General features: G+C 33.0%; 2 protein-coding genes across 3 annotated transcripts in view; both read right to left on the bottom strand.

The window, feature by feature from the left end:
• The window catches only part of LOC127710509 (VWFA and cache domain-containing protein 1-like), a 165,492-nt gene that overhangs the window by 25,483 nt on the left and 112,767 nt on the right, over positions 1 to 27,242 (bottom strand). The gene's annotated exons all lie outside the window — the stretch shown is intronic.
• Positions 1 to 27,242, bottom strand: part of LOC127710510 (VWFA and cache domain-containing protein 1-like) — a 64,108-nt gene that overhangs the window by 25,483 nt on the left and 11,383 nt on the right. The window contains exons 4-9 of the mRNA XM_052216433.1: positions 11,412 to 11,620; positions 9,509 to 9,674; positions 7,391 to 7,604; positions 4,845 to 4,970; positions 3,496 to 3,575; positions 2,066 to 2,198 (exon numbers count right to left, since the gene is read on the bottom strand). Coding sequence (XP_052072393.1) covers positions 2,066 to 2,198; positions 3,496 to 3,575; positions 4,845 to 4,970; positions 7,391 to 7,604; positions 9,509 to 9,674; positions 11,412 to 11,620 — 928 coding nt within the window. The remainder of the gene's footprint in view (positions 1 to 2,065; positions 2,199 to 3,495; positions 3,576 to 4,844; positions 4,971 to 7,390; positions 7,605 to 9,508; positions 9,675 to 11,411; positions 11,621 to 27,242) is intronic.

Here is a 27,242-nt window from a genome sequence, read left to right as displayed (position 1 = left end):
ACAAGATTTACGGTAGAATATACATTGTACATGTTGTAATAAGGGGCCTGTTCATAATAGTAAGATAATAAGCAATAACATATCAAAGTTTGTCTTTAATAACGAGATAACGTGTAATAATATATCAAGGAGTTTGTCTTTGATAACAAGATCAAAGGTAAGAATATACACTGTTATAAGGGCTTGTCTTTGATAACAATATGAAAGGTAAGAATATATCAAGGGGTTTATCTTTGATAACAATATCAAAGGAATGAATATGCATTGTAATAAGGTGCTTGGCATTGATAAAAAGATCAAAGGTAAGGATATACATTGTAATTAGGGACGTATCTCTGATAACAATATAAAAAGTAATAACATATCAAGGGGATTTAATAACGAGATAATATGTAATAATATATCAAGGCGTTTGTCTTTGATAATAAGATCAAAGGTAAAAATATGCATTGTAATTAGGGGCTTATCTTTGATAACAAGATCAAAGGTAAAAATATGCATTGTATTTAGGGGCTTATCTTTGATAACAAGATCAAAGGTAAGAGAATATCACCGGGTTTTTCTTTGATAACAAGATATAAGGTAGAATGTACATTGTACGTGTTGTAATAAGGGGCCTGTCTATAATAGCAAGATAATAGGCAGTAACATATCAAAGATTGTCTTTAATAACGAGATAACGTGTAACAATATATCAAGGAGTTTGTCTTTGATAACAAGATCAAAGGTAAGAATATACACTGTTATAAGGGCTTGTCTTTGATAACAATATAAAAGGTAAGAATATATCAAGGGGTTTATCTTTGATAACAAAATCAAAGGAATGAATATGCATTGTAATAAGGTGCTTGGCTTTGATAAAAAGATCAAAGGTAAGGATATACATTGTAATTAGGGACTTATCTCTGATAACAAGATTAAAAGTAATAACATATCGAGGGGCTTTAATAACGATATAATATGTAATAATATATCAAGGCGCTTGTCTTTGATAATAAGATGAAAGGTAAAAATATGCATTGTAATTAGGGGCTTATCTTTGATAACAAGATCAAAGGTAAAAATATGCATTGTATTTAGGGGCTTATCTTTGATAACAAGATCAAAGGTAAGAGTATATCAACGGGTTTTTCTTTTATAACAAGATCAAAGGTAAGAATATACATTGTTATAAGGGACTTGTCTTAATAACATATCAAGGGGGCTTGTCTTTGATAACGAGATAACGAGATAATGTGTAATATATCAAAGGCCGTGTTTTGATAACAAGATCAAAGGTAAGAAAATACATTTTGAAAAGGCCAAGGGCTTGTCTTTGATAACAAACCAAAAGTTAAGAATACACCAATGGGCTTGTCTTTTATAACAAGATAATATGTAATAATATATCAAGGGGTTTGTCTTTGATAACAAGATAAAAGGTTAGAATATAGCAATGAGATTGTCTTCAATAACAAGATCAAAGGTAAGGATATACCGGGGAGCTTGACTTTGAAAACGAGGTAAAAGATAAGAATAAATGAAGTGCTTCAAAAAAAATGTCGCTGGCAGATAATAGCATAGTTGAGATAAAATAGAGGAAAAGAAAAAAAGTATTGCAATAAAGATAAAAAGAAAGATAACAAAATCGCGTACAATCGAAACAAATTTTTAACAACAAAATGCATCAAGCAATTTAAAAGAAACAGACACGATTGTTTACACGATGAGAACTAGAACTTTTCATCAAGTAGAATTATCATCAACATTATAACGGCTATGTTGAAACGGATGGAAAGGCCCTCAAAGACGTTTTTCCCCTAACCTACGGTAAAAAAATCTATTGAATGTTGACGACAAAAATTCAAATTAGTAAGGGACTTTTTAAATTCAGGGGCGTTTTATAATGGTACCGGTACTATATTAATTTTCCTTTCTGTCAATATGGTCCCTGCTATGACAAGATGATCATATTACTACAGTATATATAGCTAGAAAAAAATATTTTGACAAAGGAAATAATACTCATTTTGCGGAGAAAACTCTTCGTATACAAAATAAATAAGCAAAATAATCAGCAACTTACCTATTTCGGAGAAAGGATCTACATATGGGACGGTGTATATAGGATCAGCTGAAGGTTTTCGAAGATGAAGGTAAAATGTGGACATGTCAATAACAAGAGTTTTCAGACTTTCAGAATATAAATATTGTCCATTCTACAAAAGAATATACATGTGATGAGATATTGTTTCAGTGTTACATAAAATTGACGATATTTTCCAACCGAATAAGATTGTCCTACTACATCACATGGTAACGGTGTAGTTATAAATATTTTGCAATAAGTTGATTCAAGTATTGTGTAAATATTGTGTACAAGAAAAGTGTGTTTGGAGTACAAAATGAATTGCTTGGTATCTATCGTGAGTTTTTAGAAGTCCGGAGTGGATTCCACTGTCGTTGAAGGCCGTGTTAACAAAGTATTACATGCCCAGTTGTCAGGACTGACTCGACCAATTATTGATATGGTAATTGTTTTTCAAGTTAATATTAATAATATATTAAACTATTCGAAACAAAAATGTGCGTTCTAATCGCCCTGGGTGTGGATTCGCATAACAGTTGGGCATCCATAGCATGGACACTTAATATGTTTCGATACTTTTGGAGTTCATGCAATTCTCTTAGATTTTGTTGTTTGACTAGATTTTAATGTTCTTTAAATAATGGATTGATGAGATTTGCACATCGGTAAGCTATTTTCATCTTCAGAGTAATTGATTTCTCAACAATTTGATCCACGAGCATTGTATTACCTTATTTAGACGGCACGGGCGTATGATGTACTAAATTATCATATCAACTGTGAGTGTTTGAATAAAGTTTTACCTTTTCTTGCTGTGTCCAAACGATCTTATAATCATGTTCCGACGACAATTTGTGCATTTACCAAGTACGGAATATCGGATCATGTGTAGTGCGTTAGTACTTTCATTGATTCTACGTTTGTTGTTTGAGTAGAATAATGATGGTTTTTATGGTATTTTGTACTGTCCAATAGTTTTGCGAGTCGTGTTGTCCTTTTTGTGTACTTTTTTAAAGTTTAATAGCAATATAAACGTTTTGACGGTAAACATATATTTCCATTTACATATAACTTAATTAGTGTATCAAGATCAAATCGTTATTAAAACTCGTGTTAGCGATCACCAGCGCTGATGTACAGATGATAGGCCCTCTAATTTTTAAATAACTATATGAATGTTATATGAAATAACATCTGGTGCAGCACATTGGTACCGTTTATGTTATTTAATCAGGAACGACAAAATCTAAACATTTTAAAGCCATGAATTTATAAATACCACAATACGTGAGAGCTTATGTATGTACAATATAAATACCGTCGTCATTGAAAACGTAAATGCTTAACAATAATCACTTTAAATTGTTAGATGATAAATATTCTGTGTTTACTGTACTATCGTATTAACAAATGTTTATTAAACTTACCCGAAAAGCTCCATATGACGTATTTGACTTTATTTGTTGAGCCATTTCACGTAACTGATTCTTTGCAATATCTGATGACCCTGAAACAATCATGTCAATAAAAATAAATAAGACTTTTGTGTGTTGACATGAATTATCATTGATACGCATAATTATTAATTTTCTGTTTACAAAACTTAAATTTTTTTCGAAAAACTATGAATTTTCTAACTCATGAATAGATTACCTTAACTGTATTTGAACTGTACTTTATTTGGCTGTTTTATCTTTTTTTTTCGAGCGTCACTGAAGAGTCTTTTGTAGACTAAACGTGCGTCTCGCATAAAAATATAAACCCGGTATCTACGGTGAGTTTGTTTAGATAGTTTCATGCTTAAATGACAACAAAAGTAAATATCTACCAATTACAAGACATATATGCATATTCCCACTAAAGTATGTTCTCTTTGACACATTCCCCATTTCCATTCTCAATTTTATTATCAAAAGTCAAGTACATATTTCTGTCCTCAAACATCAATTTGAGTTCTTTTGATAGAATATACTTGTATCCCTGAAGTCGTATTTCAAATATATTCAAAGAAGAATAAAAACAAAATAATAATTAAGAACATGTTTGTATCCCATGGATTTCTATCACTTACAACTTATTATTTGTGGTGATGATTTTACTATTGTTGATAATCGTAGAGTCGATGTACCCGGTCTCGACCTTTTCTAAGTTTTACAGTGATTTGAATATTGGTAAACTACTGTCACCGTAAATGTTCCCTGTACATGTTTACATCTTTGCCCATTAGTGGTGTGTGAAACTTATTTAATTTACCATCATACCATATCTTCTTAATTTTAGATTTACTCTTCCTTTTCATCAATCTTATAATGTAATTCAAATAGTTTTTAATGGTGCAAAAGTCTTTGTTTACACATCAATTAATGCACGAATCAAAGTTTCTATGGCGTAAAGTATCGAGAACAATTAAAAGAGGTCTAGAGGAGAGGCGGAATATTCCAAATGGATATTCAAACTCATAAGTTCAAGAGAAACTAACAAGTATACTTAGTACGATTTTGACAACCACTGAACGTCATTTACCACATCGATTAACAAGAACAGAGTGATACGCTTGACTATACCTTGTGTTCAAGGCCGTAATGTTGGGCTTGACTAAAGATTGTGTGATTTGCAATATTGTTGGGATGACTTTAGCTCAAACAGGAGATATATCATATGAATTGGGAAAAAGATAATACTACTAACCGTCCTGAACAGTTAACCTTTATTTTGGTCAAAAATTTATTATGATAATTATTAATTTAATCAATATAATATTTTGAAATTCACAAACCTGGACCAAGAAGATAGGTAAACACAACAACTCTATTTTGTAGTTGCATATTTTCATCTCTAATGACTTCCACTGGATCCCTGCCGAGTGTCTTTTTACCATCAGTAATGAATAAAATTAACTGATCTAAGATTAAAAAAACTTTATGATTGAAAAACAAACAAAAAATTTATTTCTGTAGACGTGGATCAGTTAACAAAACTAACTGATTCAATGATGAAAGTAAAATCAGATAATTGCCATCGAGTGTGAATTTAACACGCTACTGATTGTTTTGAAAAATCTCGCAAACAAAGTGTTTTGGAACTACATAGCCAAAAGGAATCACTCGGTCTTTCGGTCCGTCTGTCTGTCATTGTGGCTTGTAAATGCATCTGTTTATAAACGGATACACGCATACCAATGAAAATGTATACCATCTAAGGATGTGCATAATGAATTAGTATTCCAAGCAAAGCAGTTAGTTGAGTAAAGATCATATTTTGTTATTATTATTAAGTTCAATTTTTCAATAAATAAGTTTTAAGACGATGAATTATGTAGGAAAGTTAAATCGAACTATTGTTGTCAAAGTTTTATTTTAAAGCGTTAACTTTTCTTCCCAAATTGCCGAAAATAAAGATTTGTGTGACAATTTGACGCAATTGTCTGGATTTCAACCGAATTTAGGCCTAGAAGCGCAGCCTTCGACCAACTAAATATTCAAGTCAGGTATGTAAAATGTTATATGTCGCACTTTGTAAATTCATCTGTTTCACAAACCACGCCTATTTTGGGGAGATTATATAATATTTATAGATATTTTGTTTTGTTTACGTACTGGTTCACAGATATGATATCTATGTTTTATCTCATATAGACATAACTTGGGAATGTTACCAGTTTAAATACACATGGATAGCGGCCAAATCCAATTCCGAGGAAGACCCAAAGTGAAGGGAGGGGGTAGTACAGAATTTTTGTTTTATTTAAAAACTTAGAAGTTCGGGGCATCTAAATGTAAAAAGTATAACACACAGCCCTATGTTTTGACATTTGAAAACAATAGAAGTGCATATGAACTTTCCATTCTAGAATATAATTTTTTACGAAACTTCATAGTAAAAGTGGCACAGTTTTAGCCGTAAAAAGAGCTCCTATGGGAAACTGCATTGTCTTTATTTACAGAAGTGCAACCTATAACAAACATTATGTAAACAAGATTATTTTTTTTTTACGCATGTGCTGTTTGTTTCCTGTCCAAGAAATAAATTATTTTAATTTACCCGTTTTCATTGAACTATAGTGGAAACTCAAAATGAGTGCTAATTGTGACGTCATGAAAAGACCACAAGTACGTAAATTTTTGAACAAATAGACATCTTCTTATATCTATATGATATACAAAATGTATATCTTGTCATGGTATTGGTTAGTATGACTCATGATGATCTTCAATAAGTCAATAAATCCTAATTTGAAATTGTAGCTAGAAATGATAGAAGTAGTGGCCATTTAAGGGCCTTATTGAACCTATTTATGTGTTGAAGTGGAGATTTTCCAAAATATAAAAATAGTTTTGTAAGAACTGATAGATTTTAAATGTTTGATCAAAGTTCTAAATATACGTGAAACAAATTCATGCAATATTTCTATAGACAAAACTATGTCTAGTTGTCTCATTGGCAATCGTATCACATAATGTTTTATTCTTATTTTTATATTATATTCTAAACGATTACAACATTATACCCTTTAAAATCTACATGTTCCTTGTACCTCAGACAATGTTTAACTTAGATGGATTTGCCTTTTCCCTTAAGGTCCCTTTTGATCTTACAGCTCCTAGATCTGTGTTACATTCGTTGTTGTCAATGGTTCTTGGTTAGAGCGTTCCTGATGAAGGTAAATAAGAAAAAAGCTGGACTTTTTCATATTGATCGGTTCTTATAAGATAGCATATTTCATATATAAAGTTTTTAACTCGGCTGGATCAGTTCAAAGCCTTCTGTGGACTATAACCTTGTAGTTATAAATTGTAACCATTTGGTCTAGTAAAAGCAGGGTTCATAAGCGTATCCCATTAACATCCTGATAGGGATGTTATTCATGACTTATTACATTACATGTATGTTTCATTTGAATCCGCGAATTTGATTTGCTATCAACAATCGTGAGGCACTACAGTATTAAATTTTATTTCCGTATGAACTACAACTATCATGACTGCATTGCTATATGTGACATTGTTTAACCAATGCATAGAAACATAAACGAAAAGCTTGGTATAACTCTTAATAATTTGGATGTATCATAAACATGTAATCATAAGAATAGAATGCTTCTTTTTATAATGTTATAGGATTGTTTAAGCGTTGATTGTGTGCATATTTTCAGAATGAAGTGTTTCCGCGCTACATCCAAAATGAGCTTCGGTGAACACTTTTACACCCAATAAAGTTATAAAAAGAAGCATTCAATTCTTAAATATACCGCTAGGCGTTAATTCATTCATCCATCCGTATATAGTTCAACGCTTTAATAATCATAAAAGACTTGTACATTACCTCTTTCTGAGACACTGTCGTTGTCTGAAGATTTAAAATATGAAAAAGCCGCCACTAGTGCCTTTTCAAAATTCTGATAATTTATTTGAGAATCTGGATCAAAACCAACGAACTCCTTAACTGTCTTTTTGTTTTGTTTTGTTGCGAAAGCCAAAGTATCACTATAGCAACCATCTTTACTCTTGACGTCCGAATTGAAGGAGATAGCAGAAACCTTGAAAACAATAAGCAATTAGTTTATTAGCTTGTATAGATGACCTACCGAATTAGACTTATCACCGGGTTTGTACTTACATGAGCAACACGACGAGTGCCACACGTGGAGCATGATCTGCTTACCCTTCCGGAGCACCTGAGATCATCCCTAGTTAATTTTAATTTTTCAACGTTTGTGTTGTTATTACCGGTGACAGTATCGTATATCCTTTGTCATGAAATACATGTTTCACATTTGGTCAAGTTTCAGGGTTAGACAATTTTACATGACAGATGGTCTAGAATTTGGTAATGTCTAAGGGTAAGATGAGAGTCAATTACCAATTCGCTATTGTGTGATGTCTAATCACTTGATATAACATAACGTATTTTATAGGAGTATCACTTTGGGTGTCACATGTGGAGCAGGATCTGCTTACCCTTCCGGACCACCTGTGATCACCCCCAGTTTTTGGTGGGGTTCTCGTTGCTCAGTCTTTAGTTTTCTATGTTGTGGTTTGTGTACTGTTGTTTGTCTGTTTGTCTTTTTCTTTTTTAGCCATGGCGTTGTCAGTTTATTTTTGACTAATGAGTTTGAAAGTCCCTTTGGTATCTTTCGCTTCTTTTTTGTAATATGTTATTAATAACTTTTTGCAAAAATAGCCGTGATTACACCCCAAAATTTACTCGTAGCACAGACTTGACGCAATAAGATATATGAGGGTGTAAATTAGGGGGAAGGGGGGGGGGGGGGGAGGGGGGGGTTTGTTCTTCATTTCTCTGAGCATTATTTTTAGTCCATTTTTCTCTATTTTTTACAATTTTTGTATATAATTCTTTATTCTATATAATTTGGGCCCATTATTCTTTTTCATATATTTTAGCATTCAATGTTCTCTATTCTTTATTTTTGTTTTTTGGCCTATTTTTGTTTACTCTTTATTTTTTTGGCCCTTTATTTTGCACTTCTTCACCATTATTCTTTATTCTGCTAACCCCATCTATACCCTCATATATAAAGATTCAATACGTTGTATATTTTCTCATTACTATACCCATTGCTTTGCAATACTAGTATAATTTGTCGGAGGGTATTATAGATAAAATTAGAACATTAGAAGTATCTGATAATTCTTCGTTCTACTTTCTTGTATTGTCCTAATGATACACACTTTCAACATATTTGAATTGAAGGCAGCAATTTCATTGGTTTTGTAATAATTACCAGAATGAAAGTAGAACGAAGTGTTGTCAGATCCATGCACAGATTAGCTACATTGTTCAATTAGAACTTATTAATTATTTACTGCACAGCACTGTTTCCATTGTATAACTTATGTAACAGTCCATCACCCGTTTTCGGTTTTCGGTTAGGTTACTATTGTTTAATGTACGTTTTTGATGAAATGGTTTGAAGAATGTTTTACGTCTTTCCATCTGTTTTTCGCCATGATGATGTCCTTTTCGAACTATGTATGCTTCTTTATTACCATTTTTGATATAATGTATAAATTAGTTGTGTTATTTAATAATAATTACATTACATGTATGTTTCACGAGAATCTGTTAGTTTGATTGGCTAATAGAAATCGCGCGTCATTCAAAAATTAACCTTCGTATCAAAATGAAATGTTACATGCGTGATGACACGTGCTTCCACAAAAAAGTGCACAGGTAAATAAAAGAAAAACTGGTTAAAACATTTTGTTCATGGTCTTATTAGCGCTTCATACAACATGTGCTTCGGTCAACACTTTTACACCACAATAAAATTACACAAAAAGAAGCATTTGTGATAATTAGCACAAAGGACTACATCAGCGTTCCTGATGAAGGTTAATTCAGAAAAGCGCTTCAAACGCACACAATTTATGAAGTGTTATTTTCATACTTTTTGCACATCCAAAGTAACAATAAACGTACCCGATCATTAGGATTTAGTGTATTTATGACTGAACGTGCAGCTTCTTTGGCAACAGTTAGCTTCTCTTTGTTTAGAACACCCGATGGTGCATCCATAGACTTTGTTGAGGCAATTACTATTACAATGTCTTTAGGTCTCGGTGATGCTGTTGCGGAGAATTCAGGCCTGAAAAAACATAAAATGAAAAAATTGACTACAACCTGCTATGTACAATACGGTATTTTTCATTAATTAATGCCCAAGCGTATGGAGATGTGCAGTATATGTCCACGAGGCAGTAATTACCCATTAACACAAAACAATAATAGTATCGATGCTTTGTTCGTCTTGCTCCGTCTCTAGTTTTCTATGTAGTGTATTGTAGACTTGTTTGTGTTTACGTTGGGTTTTTTGTGTGTGTGTTATTTTCCATGGCGTTGTCATTTTCTCTTCAACTTACAAGTTTGCAATGCCTTTTTTTTGGGGGGTATATAGTATATTTCATTAGATATTAGATATTTGCTTATGAATACAAACAACATCACAATAAAGGGACGGAAAATATGCAATTAGCATCTTGTAACTTTGGTGCAGGAATCTATAAACTTTATGCCTATATGTAATATGACAGTCCCACGACCTCAAGAGTTCACCTGTGTATAGCAATATGGTCATCCCTGGACTGCTCTTGTCTAGAAACTTCTTTACTAGCCAAAGGTCACGACCCTAATCCCTTCTTCCTCACCTTTGGCAGATTAAGCTAAAATTTAGGATACAATAGGTAGCGATTTCTATCGGTGTAAATCCTGCACATCAAGTGTAACTGGCATTCAACCAGAAAGCGCCTTGACTAGATAAGATGATCTGGTAGTAAAGGATAGGCGAAAGATACCAAACCTTTACCAAAGTAGAGTGTCTGCTTGGCTGTGTTAGATTCATAAATACAAAGTGATTTTCTATCGGAATAGGGACGTAAAATCCGATACATGTTTTACGATTCTGCTCATTATGTATTTTTGTAACAACTATTAAAGGATCTATAGTTAGTCTGTTGCAATGCAAACTGTTTTCCCCCTATACAACATGAACTCATTTTCCTGTGGCAGTCAACTTTATAGCCCGTCCTCCCCGTTGACCTGACTTGCAGAACGTAATTAATAAAGACAGTAAAGTACACCAACTGTTAATTTGTTCTCGTCCTGAACGTGTATCAAATAGTTGACACTGACGTAAAGCAAGGAACAATCAATCAATCCAAGTTTCACTTTATTTAAGTTTTGCAAAGATAAATGTACACCTGATTGCCAATATTAACATATCAAGAAAAATTTTCAAAAGTCACTAATGCAAGACAGAATAGTTGTAGCCTTATATTCTGCCTGAACGTTTTATTAAGGGATACTTTAGTAATGGAATGTCAAATACCAATGGTAAACGACATCCTGCCAATACTGTTTAATTATATTTCACAAAGCCATGCTATAAACAAACATTATAAAAAGGTTCCTATTTCAACACGTCACTATAGATTAAATAAGAAACACAACCATCTATTGGACCAACAAAATGGCTGCGTATACTTGATATATATGATGTGTTATACTATGAGGGTGTTTTTTAACGACATTGACTACCCGTGAGGGTCTTGCACTATTCAAAATAAAATTTTAGTAACCATTAGAAAAACATTTTAACAATCATTATGAGTGATATTATTGAATATATTATGTTTGATGTACTATGAATTTTACAACTAATTACTTCCCTGAGTAATTAGTGGGATGTAACAGGGAACATCAGGAGGAACTTGGACTCCTGAAGGATATTATAACAAGCCAGTAATTGAAATAAATATTTAATTATGTTGTTAAAAAAATGAAACTCAACCATATCTCTTGTCTGAAAAATTTATAAAACTATTACCTCAATCTGGGATCAAAATCTCTACAATTGGTCCAGTTTGTTGCGGGGTATATTATTGAAGTTCCCTCAATGGTACTGTAGTGTTGCCATAAAATATTTGTGTTATTTTCGTATTTGTTTTTCATAGTCACACCGATTTGGACTGGAGGATATAATGCCTCATTTCCAGCTAAGGAAGACTTTACAACGCATGCTGTATTAAAATCTACCTACGAAAAATGAGAAATATGATATGATATATAATATAACTATAATACTTAATAGACGTGTTAGATAAATGATTATTTTTGACAAACAACAAACGAGAGTCGAGAGACGATATACATTTTAAAGGGGCCGTCTCAAAAGACGTTTTGATTTTTCTATCGTTAACATAATATATTATGTAAAGTCAAATGAAGCATGATAACGTAAAGATTTCATTATTTTCAGTCAATTAAATTGTAGTGGAGTGACTTTAACCATAAAATTAACTGTTTAATACACCCACCTGACACACGGCTAAATTATATATCATTCGAAAGCTACACATCTGTACTATCTGTTTTGCCCGGTCGTAAAAAAATCGTACGGTGCAATTTCTGTACAATCAAGATCAAAGGTCAAGGACGAATAAGTGCATATTTTCCAAGATGTCAGCTTGATTGCATATTATGACTTTTATATAATAAATTCACGTATGCAAACAATTTAAACTTTTAGCAGAGAGATCAACAGTCATTAATTAAACGCATTTTTAAATATTTAAAGCGTGTTTTTGATAGACAGCACATGTTTCCTGAAATTTGAGTAAAATGAGTGAAAACCAAAATTTTTCTTTCTGATGCAACTGCTATAATAACTAAAAACTAAGTAAAACCCTGTTATAACTATCAAAGAAGTTTTTGACATCATCAATTTCGTATAAATATGCTTACTTCTAATCAAACAGCAAATCATAACAACTCATACAGTTGCCCAAAATGCCACCATCTGCAGAAACACAGCTTTTAAACACTTCTTCCTTTCTAAACATTGTATGTGGTCAATATGAGATTTAATAAACAAGTTCTTAAGAATCTGCAAAATTTGAAGTTAAAAAATATGTGCGAGCATCATACTTTTACTCGAAATAAAGGGGGCGAAACTGCGAGATAGCAATCTGCATTGTAACTACCAGACTGAAAAAAAATATCTTTCGACTTTTCTAATTGTTTGATTTGTAGTTTCATTATAAACATTGATGTAGTGAAAAGACCTTGTATTTATTCAATATGAACCATAAAAAAAATTTAAGATATAGACAAAATTCAAAAAAAAAATCGATGAAAATTGAAATTTCAAAGAATTCAAAAACCAGTAAACACATTATATATCTTGTCTTCTTGATTGATTGAATTGCGTTGTTCATTGTTGAAATGCATAAATTCATCAAAAAAGAATAATTTTTATGAAAAAATTCCATTAATACGCAACGATTCTAGTTACTAGTACAACTAAATTTCCTGAATAGCTTGAATGACTTGTTCCTTTTTCACACGAGGCTGACTTCATGCCAGAGCTTCTTGTGACGATTGAAAAGAAGTTTCCATTATCTTGAAACTTCACTTTCCACTATATAGATGATGTTTTCTCACTTAATAGTGCAAAGTTTGTGATAATGTTGAACGCGTATTTTCCATTGAAATTGAAAATAAAAAAACTCGATAATGGACGGTTGAGAACAAATTTAACGACAAAAGAGATGATTTCAGCTCCCCAATTGTAAACTTTTCATTTCTATGTAGCAACATTACAGCAACGCCTGCATATCTATACTATTAAAGGAAGAGACCGATTTCATTGAGCCGCAACACCTCTGAAACCATACAAAATCGGAAATATTTATGATATGACGTATAAATGTATTGTTTTGTATTTCCTAAATTTGTCTTTGCATGCTCAGTCGACGTATTGCACGCGAAATTTAAATAAACTCTTTGTTTCAACACTTGCCCAATTGTAACGCGATTTCGCGGCATATTCTTGTGGCGTATATATCTCCAAGTCGTTACAATATTCCAGAGCTTGCATTTACTTTCACGATTTCCTTGATGATGGATTACTGCTCACGATGAAGCTATTGAATAAAGGTAACTATAGTATACCGCTATTGAATAGTCATAAATCGATTTAACTGAAAACAATCCGGATCACAAACCGAAACCGAGGGAAACACATCAATTATAAGAGAAAAACAACGGAATAACAGAAACACTGAACTGCTACAAAAACAAACGCCATCATACACAGAAACGGACTATTTGATAACAACTGCCTGGCCTGGTACAGGACATTTGAAGAAAAATGTTTGAACATAGTTATAAACCAGAGTTCAATTGCAAAGTTGAAATCATCCCTTCGAAAATTTTATGGACGCCATTTCAAGTGTTTAACAGTTATGGAATATCTGATTTGCCAGATGACGACGGATAAATTCCAATCGACGTAACCAAAATACCGCCATCTCTGCCTTGAATGTCACCTACCGAATAAGACTTATCACCGAGTTAGGAATTACATGAACCACAAGACGTGTGTCACATGTGGAACAGGATCTGGTTACCCTTTGGGGGTCCCTGAGTTCACCCCAAATATTTTTGGGGTTTCTGTTACTCAATCTGTAATTTTATATGTTGTGTTTTGTATACTGTAGCTTGTCTTTTTTCGTTTTTTGTCCCGGCTTTGTCAGTTCGTTTTCAAGTTATGAGTTTGAATGTCCCTTTGATATATTTCGTTTCTCTTTAAGTAGTAACAGTTTTAAAAATTGTTGTTAAATGTATCACGATTACGATTCTGTTGTATATATATATCACCGTGAGCAAACTAACTTATTTTCGCGGATATTTGTCTTATGGCGTATAATCTTCATCACTTTACTGTGAGGCGATTTTTTTGCCGATTTTCATAACTGCAACTTAATGTCTTTAAAGTAAAATGATACCAAAGGGACAATCAATCTCAAACCATGAATCAAAGAAACTTAAATAAAACCATCAAAATAATAAAATCAAAGTCCAAGAGACGAACAACAGTCCACAAAACGCAGCACAGCATGAACACGATCAGTGCCTAAAACAGCGAATGATCGTATGAGGTCAGGAAGGGTATTCAAACTATTCATTTATTTAATAATACAACTGCTTATTATGTTTTACAAACTCAATGACCTGCATTTGTATTTTTAAAAGCTTATGTTGAAAACACTCAAAACATCTTTCATTCGAATAATTAAAGAGATTAAACTTCTAAACACATTCAACATGTCTAACACGTTTTTAAACAAAATAAAAAACAGCAGCATTATATTTAGTTCGTTTACATCCCGCTTAAGACAACCAATTGTTTTAAAACGGTGGTTACTTATTTCAATGCTGCCTACGATTTAGTCGCAAAGTCATGTTTGCATTTAAACATGATTACAAAAGGTAAATAAGTTTGATTCAGAAAACAAATCAAATTTCTACCTCAATTAGCTGGTATATTTCTTTTCGAACTTTAAATACTCCTTCTTTTATTATGGAAAATCATTCTCTTCCCTGATATTGACAATTAGCGATGTGCTATCTTAACATACAATAACAAACTGATCGCTATTTGCAGATGGCAGCTTCAAACACTTCAATAGAAGGCTGTTCTATGAGCAATAGTTAATAATTGCATCTTCAAATTATAAAACAAATATTCCTTGACCTAAACAATATATATTTATCTATGTTTTAGCATACACATATCGATTCCCCAAGATATATTTTGCTGTTGGAACATTTTTTTCATTTTTTTTTTTTTTGATTTTTTATGAATTTCAATTTTCGGGAAATATTGCGCAACTAACCTCTTGGTTTTTGTATGATTTAAAAATAATGTACCATGTTATATAAAGTGCATATGATCTTTTGGAAAAAATTATGGTACAGGAACTAGAAAATGGCTTTTTGTTTAATAATCGCAAACAATTTGAATGTTTATTCATGACCTTTGACCTTGATTTAACAGAAAAAGCACCGTACGATTTGTTTACGACCGGGCAAAACAGAAAGTACAGATAATAAGCTTTCGAATGATATGTAATACAGCCGTGTGTTAGGTGGGTGCATTAAAGTCGTTAACTAAGCGTCTTTTTGCAATATGTCACTCGCCTATTAGAGATTTCCAATAAAATGACATTACTCGACATAACCAACCTATCTGACCGTATCTCGGCCTATAGCATTGAAGGATGACGGAGGGGATCATAGACTGCATGAATTTTTGGCTCGTTGAATACACATACTATGTTGGAATAGATGCTATTTAAAAATTAGCACAAACTACTATTTTAATTCTTTACATATTTTGTTATTAAATTTGGGATGATTTATTTCATTGACAACAACCTTTAAAGGGAATGATTAATTCAGTTAATCAAATGCACCGACCATTACTTCATTTCTCTTGACCCATATATTTATCTCTCAAACGATGAATTCTTAAAGCTACTAAATCAAAATTAAGTTTGAAAAAATAAAAATAATGGAATCTGAAGCGAGATTATATTTTCATTTTTTATTTAAAAGTTATAAGATTAAAACAAGAGTTTCAAACAAGCCGGAATGTAAAAGGTGTACACGACTTGCTTTTTCTTCTTTTTTTTTAGCATACTTCTATAATTTGTTTCAAGATACTTTTGTTTTTGTTAAAGGTAAAAGTTCAGATCACTGATGCATCTTTCTGATAGTACTTTGTCACTTTCCGTAGAATTTTATCAAATGGAGGACGCATCTTCAAGAAAACATATGATTTATAGATTATCGTTGATCATCTCAACGAGATTGATTTTTCGCTTGAGCCGGTACGGCGAAAGTGAGAAAAGCAATCGAGTTGAGATGACCAATGATAATCTGTTTATCGCTATTTTACCTATGACGACGTTGTCAATTTCATGTCAATTTCATTGACAACGCCACTGGCCCCCTTAGTTTCTAGCGATAAATTTTCATATCACTCGACTCCGCTGAGAAAGGAAATTATCAGTCAGCAAGATCAAAGGAAAATTTCGTAAAATAGCGATAATACACTTTACTGAATCAGTTAATTTTTTTTTTATATCTTGTCTTTAATTATAATGATGCATGGATTCTAGGAAGAGCCCGTACAAACGTATGCGTAATTTAACGTCATTGCTCCTAAATTGTTTTTCTTAAATGTTTGGCGTTTAACTTATACAAATACGTATGAAAAACGGACATGTACGGAATATTTTATTGAAGTTTCGTTAAGTAGGATTATCATTTTAGTTTTACGACCAACTTATGATAGCAAGGGGATATTATATTTACTCTCTGTGCATCGGTCCGTTCTTCCGTTCTGTTCAAAATAAAAAACGTTTAAAATTATATACCAAATTAGAGTTTGACCCGGATTCAGTGGTGCACTGAACATGGAAATATGATCATGTGAAGGGGCACGGTGTCTTAAGGCCACACATTCTTGTTGCAAATAATTTGATTAATACACGTTCATGTATATGTATCTTCCACATTTATAACTGTCTCTTTGGTCGCGCGCTCCCGTCGACAGTAACCCCTTAAAGGTGATCGAGGGAATAGAAATATGGTCACTATTGTTTTTGTTCCGATCGGCAGTTAAACCAATGCCAAAGTGGGGAGTCCGTTTGGTCTTGCGGGATGTACAAGTACGCAGTCCCGTCCGGTCAGAGTGGGGACGTTAAATCCGATGCCTCTTGTAGAGAGAATGCAACGCTCTCTACACGTTAATTATGCATAAAAAATTTGCCACTGGACGTTAAGGAACCAACTATCAATCAATCGACAGTAGCGTAACTTGAATTTTATTTCTGGTGAGGCAAATGATTTGAATCTTGGCAGGCAAAGCCTCACCTTGGTTAAAAGACGTCAATGCCAATGCAATAGGGAGTGGACGGTTAATTGAAAATATGAAATGCAAAATAGGCGTAGGTGATCATACTCTTGATAGGTCACACACTGGCAAAAAGATCCAATTCAGATTTGTGGAATTTTATCATGAAATAATATTTCTGGTGCGCATTGAATCAATATATTTTAATGAAACTGCTGGTTAAAGGTTTAATTCTCAGTATTCAGTTACAGACAGGTCCTGATCAAAACAAAAATAATTGACAGAATTATATGTATGATATCTTCTAAAATGCTTTTGTACAGATTTGGGGATATTAAGTTTAAGATCCACTATGTCTTTTAACTTTATATGTTTAGCTTTTGTCAAAATGTATGGATGATAATAACTGGGTGAACTATGAAGTCTTGCTTATATTAACCAAGGTAGAAGAGTACTACATAAAATGTAGGAATGCCAAATGTCTATTGAAAACTTTGTCCACCAAAAATAACAAGTTCGTTGTCAAAAAAAAATCAAGCATCATATCAGTTTCACAGTCATGACCTCTTGTTTAAATCAGTTTTTTGCGAGGTATACTTTGTCTGTTACTTAAAAAGATATTTGCATCTACCATGTTCATTTTATGAAAGAAAGTTTTCAAGACTTTACTAAAGAGGAATGAGTGAGTAAAGCAGTCAACGTTTTGAACCGTCGTCACTCAGTATACTTTATACTATGACGTACATGGTATATAATACTCTTTATCTCTTTTTTAATGGTTGCCTCATTGCGTTTATGAAAGCTACACAACTGCTCGAGTGCGGGAAGTTTTGGGATCGATCCTCACCCGTTTCAAATCGAAGACTGGCTACCTCTCTGCCAAGCACGCAATATTTAGGAGTTAGAGCAAAGATTGGTCGGTCCGGGATCAAATCATGTGTCCGGGTAGGATGACATGTCTTCCTACGGTATGATATAAAGTCTGCAATCTAATTAAAATATAGATCTCGGATTTCGTTATACTACGTTATACTACATACGAAGATCTAACAACTACCCGTATAAGGTTTCACTTCTGAAGGATTTTGCATGTGACTTTTTCAACCAATCAGAATTCTAGTTATCCAATCTGAACAGCGCACGCGGAACATATTTACTAGAATGAGGTTCATTGAAAGGTCCCGAGGGTATCCAAAAATAAAAACAATGGGACTTAAAATTTATCGCTTCGATTGTTAATCGTTTGGAAATAGTTTTTAAATCTCTTTCGTCGTCATATTGTAACTATAGCCATGAATATTTGAAATATGTGACGTTTGTCAAAGTTTTCAGATGTGCCTCATATGCTTTATGACTTGAGGTCGGATCGTAATCGTGGAAATTAAAGAGTACAGTAAACACTGTTAAACTGTACACTATAGCACTGCCAGTGGCGAATCCAGGGGGGGGGGGGTGGTTTCCGGGGGTAGGAACCCCTCCCCCCTTTTATAAATGGCTGGATCCGCCACTGACTGCTTCCCTCTGCCAGACGTGGATCAAGGATTTTGATAAGGGGGTGCAAACTATGCATAGTTTGAATGGGACATGTAAAAAGTCTAAGCATTGATAAACCATACATATATATGTTTAGCGCCACAAGCACCCCCCTCGGCTTGCATACAAGAAAAAAAAACTGTCCTCTATTAGCTGCTCTGGTGAAGTTTTTTTTAGCTCAGTTGGTCAAGTCTACTAGAGAGGTGCCTTACTGTACGAATTTTTGTGAACTGTCAGGGGTGGGGCTCTTTTATTTTGTATCTAGTAAGAAAAAAATCTTAGGTAGTAGGCTATATATTTAAATACATGTGTATTTCCTATACAATTCCCATGCTGTAGCAGATACATATATACAAAAAAACAATCCTAGTCTATCCTTGACATAATAATTGATAAATAAAATTCGAACTTGATCTGTAACTTGTCATGATAAAACAATACACCAAAAATCAAATCAATATCTTCAAGCACGAAGAAAAAAAGTGTGGAAAACTGATTTGCCAGACTGACGGATGGACAGACAGACAGACGGACGGAGTGCAAACCTAAAGTCCCCTTCGACTTTGACGGTAGGGGACTAATAACCAGGCATTTTGTAATATCAATATATGATTTAGATAGCTGCGAATTTAGCTCGAACTGAAAAATCTTGCTTTTTTACCTTTTAAATAAATCCTTACATTTACAGTTACCAATAAACCTGACTTCCAAATAACCTTGTTTTTTTTGTAAGATCAATATATGATTGAGATAGCTGTAGAGTTTTATTAAAATCCAAGTTAATTTGAAAAAAGTTATATAGGGAGCTACCATTTGATTTTTAGGGGGGGGGGGGGGGGGGGGGGCTAGGATGAAATTTGAAAAAAATAGGCAGGACAGGAGTTTTGAGTAAAAAAAAGGCAGGATGAGACACTTGCAAAAAAAAAAAGTCAAGCCACACTTAAAAATATTTTGGTTTGCCCAAACCCTACCCAAAGGTAGAGACAGTGGGTAGGTAGGTAGGCATTTTCTTTTTTTCCTCTAAAGAGTAATTGAAGTGTCAGATGATTTTTAGTCTTCATGCCTATCTGATTAAAAAAAAAAACTTTTTCACATCAGGACAATAAAAGATTTTGAGTAGGCAGCTTTTATATGGGTAGATAGGGTTAGGGCAAACAAACATATTCTTTTTTATGGCCTCAGGATGACAATTTAGGTAAAAAAAAAATCAGGATAAACTTAAAAAAAAGGCAGCACCGAATAGAGTGAAAAATAAAAAGGCAGGACAGATATTACAACTAAAAAAAATGCAGGACAAAATTTTTCATCCTAGCCCCCCCCCCCCCCCCCCCCAATAAAAATCAAATGGTAGCTCCCTTAGTCCAAAATGAAAATTCTAGCTTTTTTTACCTTTTAATCAAATTTTTAAATTTGAAAGCAATAAACTAAATTATCAATAACCTGTCATTTTTTAAGATCAATATATACTTGACATAGAAGGGCTGCAGAAGTCATATGCAGAATATAGTGGCCCTACTGCTTCAAAGTGTCTGCAAAATAGACCAAAATCACAAATAATAAATCATGAAAAAGGTCAAGGTCAGAAAAAAATGCCCGTGTCGGACATGTTCACCTTAAAATCATTCCATACACCAAATGTAGAGGCCTTATTGCTAGTTTGAGAAATAGACTTAACCACAACAACTAAAGAATGAACCATGAAAAAGAGGTCAAGGTTCGATAAAAACTGCTAGTCGAAAATGCACATGTACATCTAACAATTATTCTATACACCAAATATAGTTGACCTATTGCTTATAGAATCTGAGATAATACATTTGTAAAGTGAAAATTTCAAATGAGAAAAAAAAGCATAATTTTTAATCAAGCAGTCACTGAACCATAAAAATTAGGTCAAGGACAATGGACATTTGTTGGACAGAAACTTAGTGACTACACATATAAGGTACACAAAAATGTATCTGTGTACAAGGTATAAAACATCCAGGTCATCTATCTTCTGAAATATCAAACTTTATTCAAATAGTTTATGCTGCTGCACAATTATGCTGATTGTAATCCCTAAGTGTCACATTTTGCAACAATGGTCTCAGGTGACACAAAAACTATTTCATTAAATTCAATCACATTTCATGTGCCTGTATCAAGTATAAACCCTGTTGTATACTTGTAGTACATGTTGCATGGCCTATAGTTTTTATTTTTTTATTTTTAGAATTGTGTATTAAATGCATATGACAGATCTATATAAAATAGATGTGGTACATTTTTGTACATGCAGTGATGTGATGTACATGTACATGAATGATTATCACAGACACAATGAACAAGATATTTCTGCTGAATTTATTCACTACTTTTATAGACTCATTAAAGAGTAGAGCTTGACATATTGCATAGACAATTGCCTTTCCTTCTATTGAAGCCTTATATATACATGTAGGTTTCATTCTAGATGTCATTTAGTTATTTTTTGCTATTTTAGTTGCTGTCAGTCTATAACAAAGCAGGGTTATTATTCACATCACATAAACATATTCTTGTCCTGAATATGCATATTGATTTGCCACTGGACTGTAAGCAGCTATCCATCATCATTAACATATATATAAACGTTTCATGTATAGTATCTCTTCTTGTTCATATGTAAACTTTGACCTACTGCTTTATATACATTGTGTAGAATCTGAGAAATGGAATTAACCACAATATATATTAATTTGCACAAAAAAATAACCTTAATCACTGATGGGTAAAATGAGGTTGGGGTCACATGAACACCGTCTTTTGTTTGATTTTATTTTTACCTTATGTATATACCTTAATTTTTTATTTAGATATCTGTAGACTTATAAGTTGAAACAAGAGTGCACACGCTGAAATGTCTCCCCTACTATACTGACCATTGATTTTATGTTGATAGTCCTACTTATAAAGTTTTACTACAAGTATCACATTAACATTTATGATCCAAGAAAATGAGGTCAAGGTCAGATAAACCAAGGCGGAAATACATGTACAGCTTTAATACAATCATTCCATACACAGAATATAGATGACCTATTGCTTGTAGTATAAAACAAACAGACCAAACCATGGAAATTCCATATGGACCAATGAACCATGAAAATGAAGTCAAGGTCAGATGATACCTACCAGACATACATACATGCATACACCTTACAATCATTCCTTACACCAAATATAGTTGACATATTGCTTAAAGTTTAAGAGAAACAGACCAAAACACAAAAGCTTAACATTGAGCAATGAACCGTGAAAATTAGGTCAAGGTCATATAATACCTGCCAGACTGATATGTACATTGTAAAATATTTCCATACACCAAATATAGTTGACCTACTGCATACAGTATTAGAAAAACAGACCAAAACACAAAAACTAAACTAGTACCACTGAACCATGAAAATGAGGTCAAGGTCAGATGACACCTGCCAGCTGGACATGTACACCTTACAATCATTACATACATGTACGCCAAATATAGTAGACCTATTGCTTATAGTATCTGAGATATAGACTTGACCATGAAAACTTAACCTTATTCACTGATCCATGAAACGAGGTCGAGGTCAAATGAAAACTGTCTGACAGGCATAAGGACCTTGCAATGTACGCACATACCAAATATAGTTATCCAATTACTCATAATAAGAGAGAAATTAACATTACAAAAATTCTGAACTTTTTTTTCAAGTAGTCACTGAACCATGAAAATGAGGTCAATGACAATAGACATATGACAGACGGAAACTTCATATCATAAGGCATCTATATACAAAGTATGAAGCATCCAGATCTTCTACCTTCTGCAATATTAAGCTTTTAAGAAGTGAGTTAACGCCGCCGCATCACTATCCCTAATTACACAAAATTTAGATTATTTTTTAACTTTTGTGATAAAATGGTAATATACATGTATGTGCTCAGTTGATACAACATTTTACAACTTTCATGCATCTTGGGACTCGCAAGTTTTGAAAATGATGAGTCCAGACTGATTATGATGAGTCCAGGACTCGCCTTAATGAAAACCCGGGGCTCGACAAAAAATTGAGAGACAAGTTGAACCCCGTCTGACAACACATGTAAACCTTTGATCCCATACATGTATACCAAATATCGTATTACTTATAATATGCCACAAATTCACTTGATAAAATCACTACACATGTAGTTTTTTAAGGAGCACTGAACAATGAAAATGGAATAAGGACAATGGACATATGTCTTGACAGAAACTTCTAAACATAAGGATTCCTTATACATTATCATGATTATGATTTTAAGTATGACAAATCCATGATTTCTACCCTCTGAAATATAAAACTTCATATAAATAGTAAATGTTGTTGTCCGATTAGCATTTCATGTCTTGCATGTCTTGTATTCTGAAACTTTTGTCACAGACAGGACATAACTGGAGACCTTGGAGGAATTAAGCCTACTTATACATGTTATAAGCCTCATGGTGATAGTCAGTAATTTATCTGGAGGAAAATGAACAAGGAAGATACAAAAAGTGAAGGTAGTCTTCAGTTCCAGAACAGTCATAGTTGTCAGAAATTTTTTTTTTAATTATCTGGTTTATCCGTTCAAATAAAGACAGAAGAAATCTATCTATTACTAAAATATAACTGTTCTGAACTGCATTTTATTTGATAGACGTATAGCACTGTCAACATGTACAATGTACCTGACAACAACCAAGCAACAATCTTTTAGTTCACAAGTACAACAGCTTGATCCATATGTGATCCAAAATGTGCAGAATGCTATTATGGTGGGAGGTTCAAATTCACTTTATACTTCTCTACTTTGAATATTATATCCTATATCACCTTCATTGCTGGTGATCATCATGTCATGTACATGTAGAACTTATTTTTAAACTTCTATAAATCGAAACCAGATTGGTCAAATATGTCTTCATAACGAGTTGAAAATATGGAATGTCTTGGACTAGGTACTGTGGCTTCCAAAGATTTAAAGATTGTCTGATGGTCTTAAATCTGTATTGTATATGACTGTTACATGTATAAATGAAAAAGGCTTTTATATCTTTGCTTTTGTACAGACATCATTGACATTTATATTAGCAAACAATTTGCATTTCCTGGCATATCTATTTGTTTGGCGGCTGAACATTTCCAAATGCATGTTTCATGTTTTTCACATCCTTTTTAGTTTTCTGATGAAAATGCTGTTGCTTCCAGTTGATACAGATTCTATAGCTGAGCCTGTGTCTGGCCATTTCTTTATGTCTAGCATGTGTGTGAATCATTCACAGTGACTCTCAATTTCATTTCCCCAAACTTTCTGTGTCTGATTCCTTTCAATGAAGCTATATAGACCAGGGAAGAATGTCTGCTCCTGAAACATGTGAAATATCAATTTAAATATATTTATGGAATATTCTGATTTCAAAACAATGCTGACTCCATTATAAAGCTTATTTAAGATTATTTAACATCCGTTTCAGAGGAACTCATTTAATTTTTTTCTTTAATAATTATTACTAGCTTTTCAAGACTAAAAGATGAAGAAAAAATGTACATGCATGTTTGTTTAGGTTTTCCCTACCTACATGTACATACCCTGTTACTTAATACTAGTGTTTATTCAAACACATTTTAATTGATATGTTCCTCTGGTTAATGACAGAATGTTTTATTAAATAAATGTTACTTACAGATATACATGTAGGTTATCTAAAAGTAAATTTATAAATTGACACTGTGAATCCATTTCTAGGATCCACATCTTCTTATCTTTGAACATTTTTTGGGGAAATAAAAACACTGGCCCTTGAGTAATCCTTTTTGGGATTAGTCCTTGAGGTGTGGATTCCCTAATCAAATTTATACGTACATGTATTTATTATCAGAATCTGTACACAAATCTTTAAACTTGTATTTCATTTCATTTCACATTTTTTACTTTTTGTTTAGCAGCATCATTTCCAGACATTAATCTTATAAGATACCTATTGATTTTGTTTGATGGTTGGTTGTTTTCTGAACAATTTAACATACATGTATGTACTATGATAGAGATAGCCTCGTCTGTCTTGTTCTATATATTGATCAAGTATATGTATTAGACATGTTGAATTTAAAGATAGAGTATTCTATCAGTCAAGAGCATAATTACTTAATCAAGTCTTCAAAATTATTTATACTAGTAATGTTACAAATGAAAACAAAGCAGTGGCGGACCCAGACATTTTCTTCATAATGGGGCCTGTACAGCCATGCTTTAGTGATTCCCTATATAAACAACTAAATTTTTCCAAAAAAGGGGGCCTGAGCCCCCCCTCTAAATCCGCCTCTGCAAAGTTACTCAATCATGTAGTTAAAGCTAAATATTTGAGTATAAAAGACTACAATAAATGGGGAATGTGTCCATAGGATAATGATGCCCACTCTTGCAGATCATATAAAGTTATAAAACGACATAACTGAAGAACGGTAAAAGTGATGATACCCAAATTTGTGCTTGATCTGAGTTTTTTTGGTAATAAGTATTGTGTATAAGTTTCATAACATTTGGTTGAGGCAAACTAAAGTTAGAGAATGGAAACGAAAAATTCAGCAATTATAACATTTGTTCTGGAACGGTTAAAGTAACACTTTTTGCCTCTTTCAACTGATTTTTATAGTTCGTTCTTATATTGTACTGTTACACCACTGTCCCAGGTTAGGGGGAGGGTTGGGATCCCGCTAACATGTTTAACCCTGCCACATTATGTATGTATGTGCCTGTCCCAAGTCAGGAGCCTGTAATTCAGTGGTTGTCGTTTGTTTATGTGTTACATACTTGTTATTCGTTCGGTTTTTTTTGTACATAAATTAGGCCGTTAGTTTTTCTCATTTGATTGTTTTACATTGTCATTTCGGGGCCTTTTATAGCTAACTGTGCGATATGGGCTTTGCTCATTGTTGAAGGCTGTACGGTGACCTATAGTTGTTAATTTCTGTGTCATTTGGTCTCTTGTGGAGAGTTGTCTCATTGGCAATAATACCACATCTTCTTTTTTATATGTACATAAACAGGATGAAGTTATTTTTCTCACAAAGCATTAAACTAATATTTAATGAACACTGAAACATTAATTGCCATTCTGACCCACTGTAGCCGAGTCCAAGAATAGTGAACAATTAATTTCTTTCTTGGCAGAAAATTTCCCCTAACAATTATCTGGAGCACCACATGATATCAACATGTATCAGTGTGTGACAGAAGTAAAAAAAGTATGCTGATATTAAAACTTCTTCTGCATGTGCTGGCATAAGTATACATGTATATCTTTGCAAGTACACAGTAGAATATCATTAATAAGATGACATTATGATTTATATACTATTACCAATGAATTTAGATTTATCTGATCCCATATCTTCATTGACTTTGTAAATTATAATTTTTTGGTAGGAGAATTAGGAGAATGAAGACTTGCAATGTATTTTCTGGGATATTGTCATGTTTTTTTAAAGTACACTGTGAATCCTCCACAAAGATTTTTTTTTAATAAACACTCGAGAAGTTGCCCAATGATAGAAAAATGTCAACCTTTAATACTCTATTTTCGAGAATTTACCTTTGAATGCAGACTTGATTATCGGGTAGCAGATATCTGGTATGTAAACTATTTCCATAGCCCGTTTGAAGCATGTTGGAAGCCTGACCATGCCATCTCTGATTTCCAAAATTTGTCTCTTCTCAAATTTCAATTCTTTCACTTTGTACTAAGGCAAAATTTCAGTTAATGCATTTTCTATGTTGTTTTTCCATTTCTACGTCGCCATCTTCAACATGTTCCTAGGTCGCGTTTATAAGGAGCATTCTGATTGGTCGATATAAATACTTTCTGGGGTCAAATATTACGTTATATAAGGTCACAAAAGTGAAACCTTGTAGGGTACTTGTTAGATCTTCGTATGTAGTATAACGTAGTATAACGAAATCCGAGATCTATATTTTAATTAGATTGATAAAGTCTGGTTCATATTCATCTTCTCGTCCTAAATATGCATATGTAAAATATATATGCAACGAACACTTATATATATGGCCCTACATCCTATTAATACTCCTATTTTTTGTTCCACTTCTAACGTTGCCTATATCCCCCCTTTCAAAATCCTGGATCCGCATCAGGCAACGAAATCTTATTATATTATGTTGTTCAATGTTACTTACCTTACTCATTTCCGTTAATGATTTGTTCAGTAAAATGAATTCGGTGACCCTCTTTTAATTGTTTATCAATTAAATTGATAAAATACTATATATTAATTTACTTCAAGGGATATAAAATAAAAATGCCTGGAAATTTCTTTTGTATTTGGACTCCGATAGCATTCACGTTAAACAAATTAATACAGAACAATCCCTAAT

The sequence above is a fragment of the Mytilus californianus genome, unplaced genomic scaffold (assembly GCF_021869535.1).
Source record: "Mytilus californianus isolate M0D057914Y unplaced genomic scaffold, xbMytCali1.0.p SCAF_8, whole genome shotgun sequence".
Classification (NCBI taxonomy): domain Eukaryota; kingdom Metazoa; phylum Mollusca; class Bivalvia; order Mytilida; family Mytilidae; genus Mytilus; species Mytilus californianus.
Note: the sequence above shows the minus strand (reverse complement) of the source record. Positions and strands in the feature narration are given on the sequence as shown.